Genomic DNA, 7678 nt, shown 5'->3' with positions numbered 1-7678 from the left:
TTCTGATCTGCATTCTATATATGCTACATTAATAGTTTTTCTTACTCCATGGCTTCTGTTTTGCTTCAAAGAGGGAGGTCACTAAAGGTACTTACTTCCTCCACTCCTCTCCTGCCTTGGACTCACTACATCTCAACATTAAAAGCAACTCATAGTTGAACAGGTGGCCTCTCAACATGGGTGTTCTCCCCTCATCCCTTTAGATCTGGGGGTGGGAGTATCACAGTTGTTAATAGTTCCAGAGTATTGCATTATTGCTTGTTACCCTACATTCATCTTTGCAAATACAGCTGAGCCTAGAACAACATAGGTTTGAACTGCACTGGTTCACTTACAGGACTTGTTACAGTACTGTAAGTGTATTTTCCTCTTATGATTTTCTTTGTAACACTTTCTCTAGCTTACTATATTGTTAGGAATACAGCATATAATACATATAACATGCAAATGAAACATGAGACAGCTAAAATGTGTTCCTGAGGTTTTCACAATTTAAAATGTCCTATATTCTAATTTTGGAAATTAGAGGCAGCAGATTTGTTTGTCCACCCACTGAGATAATTTCTTCACAAGAATTATACTATCTACTTCTCAGACTGTTTAAAATTACATGAGAAAATGTTAATGTTTATGTTACTGGTAAGACTTCCAGTCAATAGGCTATTAGCAGTAAGCCTTTGGGGAGTCAAAAAGTTATACAGACTTTCAACTGTGCCAGGGGTCAGTTCCCCCAACACCCACATTGTTCAAGGGTCAACTGTCTTTTGCAGCCTCTGTCTCAATCTACAACTTGGGAAAATTGCAAATTTCCTTGTGACCATTTCATATAGGAAGAAAAAGCCTGGTTATGGTTGGAACTGTATGGTAAGCCAGATGTTCTATTTGTTCTATTTGTCTATGGTCTTTGCATTCAATTTTTTAAGGAGACATGCAGAATATGTTCTGCATTCCCATGCTGTTAAAATATGTTCAATAAAACCTAGATATGCTGTATTAGGTAGGACCAAAGAACTTTATATTTATTTTAAATATCAAAATAACACAACAAACTAGTTCAATATACAATACACTTCCTAGTCTTCACAGAGAACTGAATTTTTCTATAAAGACATTTGTATTTATGAAACATGAGACAGCTAAAATATGTAACTCACAAGATACTTCACACACAGTTGACAAAATAATGAATTTTGATATTTTAGATTTTTCTTTGTAATTGCTTTTAAGTGTCCTTTAATGATTAAAAACAAAACTTATGATTTGAGACTGAAGACTAAGTTCAAAAGCATTTCCACTTTAATGTACATCATAAATCCCCTTAATCAGAATATTTACTACACAACATGGAGCAGCTAAATGCCCACCTCTGTACTCATTATTATTATTATTTTTGGCAGCCACACTCATCAATTGTAATACAGTTGTGTCTATAGGGATAAGAAAAGTCCAATTGTTGGAAGAAACAAAAAATTCTGTATTACACCACAGTACACTGTCCAACTTTAACGCAAGCAGGAATACCAAGCAAAGAGGCGAAATAACAATGAAAAGTGTACATGCTCTTCATTCAAGAAATGTTTTAGAATCTCCAACAATGCAAGCACTAAATTATTTTTGTACTTAAGAATTAAAAAAAGATATGTCCGTCTTTGTAGAACCTCTATTCTGATATAATTCTTAATTTCTTTTTATATAAATGGCTGCAGAGACTAAATTTAAACTCTCTTGGGATTTTTTAATAGTCATAGATTTAAGATCAATACATAGCAAGTTGAATGAAACATGAAGAGGAAACAAAACATAGTCACTCTCTCTACCAAGACCTTCTTTCTCTCATCTTCCACACAACCTAATCCTATTTCTTCTATCTTATTAATGTTACTTCCAAAGAGAAGAGCAGAAAGCATGCTAATATTCTAGATAAAAGTATCTTTAAGTTGAAATAACATTAGAGGAAACAAAGGGGTGATCCCCCCAAAAGAACACTACAGACTTTGCGAAGAGAGGAATGTGAGAAAGAAAGGGAGGGCGGAAATCTAAGGAAGAAGTGCCTATAGTTCCTAGAAATTATTTAGAAAATTGTTCTCACATTATCCATTATTCACCCTAATCGCAAGTAACATTTACCATAATACTATTTAAAGTTTTAGAAATGTTACCTGTTCCTTATTAAAGAATGTATTTTTAGTCATTTTAAATTTGACACTGAATCTTAGAATTATACAAGTATGACTTTAAAAGTCCTAAGTTTTCCTGAGTCCATCAACTCAAATCATATGTTGGTTGGGATGTTGCTGCTCCTAATGAGAAACTCATCTCGAACCATCACCTCTAGTTCAGTTTTAGGCAAACTGAAATGAGAAGCCATTCAATGTAGAGAGCTGTGTGGATATGGGGAACTGATTATTTTTAAAAAGGAAGGTGGGGGGGGGAGGAGAAGACAGAGAGGCAGACACACTAATCATTTTATTTTATTTGTCAGATTCCTCTAATAAGCATCTAGAGACAGGCCCTGGAGTGGCTTCACAGTAACTATAAAGGCCACAAAAGAGTTAAAAAAACAAAAACAAAAACAAAAATAAATGTTCACACTATTACTTAGTGCCATTTTCCTAATCATAAAGTAATCTAAAAAAAGTATTGCCTGACCAGCAGGCAGCACAAACATAAAACCCATAACAACAACAACAACAACAACAACAACAAAATCAAAATCATTTATTAACCAGTACAATCTAGCCAGCAGAATCAATTTTAAGCAACTACAACACATTGAAAAGGCACAAAGTATTCAATTCAGAAAAGACTGGGTATAAAAAGGACACTGTCGAAGAGCTAAGCTTTAAATCTGACTTTTCATCAACGATATGTTAGAATGATCTGGTAGGAAGAGAACTCAAACTTATAAACATACCAGTTTAACTGTGTTTTTGTTTGCGATTAAAGACTGAAAAGCAATGAATGATATTTAATTACTTATTAGCCCTTAACAGTTAAAGTCACTCTGCAAAGATGTTTGACACTTTTAAAGTTGACAGAAATTAGTGTACCTATATCATGACCTACAATCACTTAAAAGGAAGTCACTTAATAAAGCACCAGTTTAAAACCCTATTTTTGCTACTCTTTTTCTCCCAGCAAAAACAACTAAATTACTTAAAAGTATGCAAAGATCATTACCTTTACAGTTTGTTGGTTAAATCTTGCTGGCATGAAGAACAAACCCTAACCTTAAATGGTATTTTAGGCTGCAAAATATAGGTGGGGTTTCTTATAAAAATAACTTCAACTTGTCTTAAAAAAAAATTCTAAGGCAAAATTATTTTAATAGTGTAGTGTAAAAAATAAGCTTATTATTTAGCATTTAATAGTGTCCACTTAAAACATAACATTCAATTAACTGAACTGAGGAAAACTGAGTATTCTTACTTGTAATTGGTTTGTCAGTATGACTATTCCCAGAGTATTTTCTTCTGTTTTTATTTTTATACATATAAACACAAACACTTAATCTTAGTATTCAAACTAATGATTTTTCTTTTTAAATCCATAATCCTAGGACTTCAACTGTGCTTCTTTGGACAAATATTTATTCGAACAACAAAGAATTTTAATTCTTTTAAACTATTTTAATACCTACTAAAAATCTTTGGTGCATTTAAGGAAAAACTGATTAGGTTAACACATTTCTACACTTGATAAATTATTCAATTTACATATTAAGTGCTAACTGCTATCAGCTAAAAAATTAATTTAAAACAATAAATTATGCTCATAAAATAAAAAATTCTGAATGAGGCTAAACTTAGTTGCAAGATTCAAAAATTTAAGTACAGTTACAAAATTAATGGATTTTAGAGTTAATGGAACACTTGTCCAAATACTCCAAATTAAATATTACAAAAGTTTAACTGAAAAGAGTAGGCCTCATTTCATATTTTTTGTGCCAACTTCAACAACTTATATACATTCAGTTTGCCCAAATCCATGAGGTTTTCACAATTTAAAATGTTCTATATTCTAATTTTGGAAATTAGAGGCAGCAGATTTGTTTGTCCACCCACTGAGATAATTTCTTCACAAGAATTATACTATCTACTTCTCAGACTGTTTAAAATTACATGAGAAAATGTAGTGCCTGGCACACAGTAAGCATTTATTAATGCTAGCTTTCTTTCCCTATTAGTAGCTCTGCCATTTTTAATGCTGAGAGCTTAAGTGAGTCCTTTATCTTAACCTCGGATTCTTTATCTCTAAAATGGGAACTCAGCATGTCTTTTCTCTTTCAGATTTGGTTATGAGGTTAAACAAGAGAACTGTGAAAGCATTTTATAAAAGAGTAAACCAGTATTCAAGTTTATCTACAATAATAACTAAATATAGTTCTATTTCATTTTATGTAAGAGATGTATTCCAGAAAAGTTTCGTTCTGTAAACCAACTCCTATGATCAAATTATGTATTTATAGAATTAGGAAATTATTATTAAAAGAATCCTAAATACCTTTAAAAAAGCAAAGTATTCTTTTCAATGTGAAAATGCAACACCCTATTTCTTTCTTGCTACCAAGCATATAATATACCATACACAGACACATATATACCATTGCCTTTTTAGAAGTCCAAACTTTTCTACAACGGTTTATATGTAAGGCAGGGTATACTTTTAGGTATTACTTCATTTCATTATAGTAAGTTTTTGAGTTGAAGGTCTTGTTTTCATGAGAGGAATCAAAAAACATAAAGACATATTTTTAAAAGTCAATTTGAAAGACTAACAGACTAATAGTACCTCATACAGTCAAGTTTTATCACATAAGTACCCCAGATATAACATTTTCACACAAAAGTAAAAGTGTTTTGAAAAGAATACATTAATTATATCTACTGGTCCTAGACTAATTACAACCAAACCTTGATAACTGAGGCAAAACTCGGGTTGGTTTTGTTACTTATATGAGCTACTTTGGTTAACTGCCTCAATCTCAACATTTTTTTCTTTTATTTCCACTAATATGATGTGAATGTTCCTGTAAAGTACCTTCATTTCTTAAGTGCTTCAGCAAACAAGTTTCCCCATTAGTAAGTGGTTAAATTTTATTCATTAAAACTTCATTATTTTATTTGTGATTTTTTTCACAAGGGCTGGGCCAGACTTTACAGTTTACACAAAAAAAGTGCTTAAAGCAATTAGGAGTGTAAACAAAACTGAAATAGAAAAATCTTAAAATTGCTATTTTCCAGTAGTTTACATACAAATGACATGCTAATAATAAATCAACCCTGCCTATTCTAATCATTCAAGCAGCTCCTAGGAAATATCATCCTAGTTTAAGTTTAAATGGACTTGAAAATATGGAAAGTGCACATCTTGAAAGGTATTTTGTAATTTTGACTGACTTTTTCCTCAATTTTTATCAGTGAGGTTTTTGCTCTAACTGCTATTTCCTCTCACCAAGTCCTCAACTTTTGTCTCCTACAAAAATAAAAATCAAGGATAATTACAGGCCTTAGGCTTATTGAAAAGCAAAATAAAGATCTAGATTACATGTAAATCTGTATACAAGTAGTGGTTCCCTTTAATTAAAGTAAACATGGAGTTTAGTTGGGACATAAATTTTATAATTTGGCACCTTTCCTAACAGTTATGTACGTAATACGTAGGTTCTGTTTCCCAGAATTTCACTTAGCCAAAGTAAATGAGACCAAAAGTAGCTTATAAATTAAATTTCACTGATTAGTTATAATTGCCCCTCCTTTAGTGAAATGAAGATATATGCTATTATGTGCTGTTATTGTTTCTAAATAAATGACAAAATATAAAAGGTGAACTTACCTTGAAAGTTATCTAGTTAAAACGGTCATAATTTGCTTTCAATACCTTTTCAACTTTGTATAATTTAACACCTGCACATATGTTTTGCATTTTGTATTCATGGTAACTGAAGCACTGGCAAAAACCAATCCTTTGAATAATTATTTCAATTCTGCGTTTCATTTAACAAGCTAATCTTACATTAAGTTAGCTTTCTGGCTTTGAGTTTATCAAAAGACCAAAGGATTAATAATAACCTGAAATTACGGCCAGATAAAAAAACAACACAAAAATATCCAAGATTTCCCTACAAATTTAGATCTAACTTCAAATTTTAAAAATGCAGAAGAAATGATAATGAATCTTAAGTTAGGATAAGAAGAGTTGCAATTATCAGTGTACTCTTATAGTCTTTCTGAAAGGCTACATGGTCCTTAAGCTTCTCTGGAAGATGTGGAAGGGAGAAAAGAGGATTGAAACTAAAGAAGAATAAAAACGTCCACTGATGATTAAAAACAAAAACAAAAACAAAAACAAAACCATAAAGTCAACAGCTAGTAATATTGAAAAGTTTGAGGAACCATTAAAAATTAAGCACTAAGTTATCTTTAAAAATCACAAAAATGTTCATTTCAAATATTATACCTCAAAATGTGTCCAAATATTCGTATGTTCAGTAAACAGAAATACATATTTTTCTTGATTTGAAATGGTTCTGAGGACTTGAGAAACTAGAGAAAAATGAAAAAATAGCAGCCTTACTAATTTAAAAGCCATCAGTCTAGGCTACCATTAGCACACAACAATCAAGAAAGTCTGTGGAATGTTTAGATTTACTCATGAATGATGCTCATTATTAGAAATACTTTGTACAGCAGTAGCATTATCAAGGCCTAGTAGTGTTCCAAGATAAGACTGTTCTCTAGGGTCTAGCATTTGTTCAGGTCGTACTGGATGAACGATATTTGCAGGTTGAGGAGTAAGAGTATATTTTTCCAGAAAAGCTAAATCAGCTGCTCGGGGATAATCAGTTGATTGTGGCTGTGGTGACAAGATCTCATGAGAAGATGGTGGGAGCGTGGTTGTATGACGCACCAGATCACTCTGAGTGTCAGGCATCTGAACTGGAACCAATGTTACTGGAACACACACTTCAGCAGACACATTCTGTAACATAGTCTTGGCTTCTGACTGATAAACTTTGGGCTGGTCCATATATTGTTTTGTTTCTGTTTGAAAGATTTTATCATCAGATGAGTACTCTACTGGCAAGGATACAAGTTTTTCCTCAGAAGTACTTAGAGGATCGTCTGGAGATTTTATGCCATGAACATGGTCAATGTGGTATTTCAGCTTGTCTTTCCGCTTAAATGTTGCATTACAGTGCTGACAGTTGAAAGGTCGGGCATCAGAATGGATAACCAGGTGTTTTGTTAAAGTTTTCTTAATTCTAAAAGATTGATTGCAAATTTGACACTTGTATGGTTTTTCACCTGTTATGAACAAAAATGAAATTAAGGTAAAATGCATTCAGTTGGGAAGACAATGATTTAAAGTAGCAAATTTTCCACACGAATACTTACAAGAACTTAACAAAAGCAGTGATATTATATGCTATCACAAAATGGAGACAGTACAGGAAGCCAGTAAAGACAATGGGCTCAAACATTAAAAAGATCCAGGTTTGAATTCTAGCTGTACCACTTACCAGCCAAACCTTGAGCAAGACACCCAACTTCTAAGCATAGTTTCTTCACCAGTAATATGCAACAATAGTGCCTACCTCAGAGATGGTGAATGGATTGAACAAGAAAACAAATAGTGCTGAGAACTGTAGCTGGCATAAGATAAGTACATGATGGAC

The 7678-nt window shown here is 32.5% G+C and overlaps 1 protein-coding gene across 1 annotated transcript in view; it reads right to left on the bottom strand.

Moving 5' to 3' along the window:
- Positions 1 to 2698: 2698 nt before the first annotated feature.
- The window catches only part of ZBTB41 (zinc finger and BTB domain containing 41), a 47225-nt gene continuing 42245 nt past the window's right edge, over positions 2699 to 7678 (bottom strand). The window contains exon 11 of the mRNA XM_019430492.2: positions 2699 to 7307. Coding sequence (XP_019286037.1) covers positions 6652 to 7307 — 656 coding nt within the window. The 3' untranslated portion in view covers positions 2699 to 6651. The remainder of the gene's footprint in view (positions 7308 to 7678) is intronic.

The sequence above is a fragment of the Panthera pardus genome, unplaced genomic scaffold (genome assembly GCF_024362965.1).
Source record: "Panthera pardus isolate Hobbes unplaced genomic scaffold, ASM2436296v1 HiC_scaffold_21, whole genome shotgun sequence".
NCBI lineage: Eukaryota > Metazoa > Chordata > Mammalia > Carnivora > Felidae > Panthera > Panthera pardus.
The sequence above is the reverse complement of the archived record's forward strand: the minus strand, read 5'-3'. Positions and strand labels throughout refer to the sequence as shown.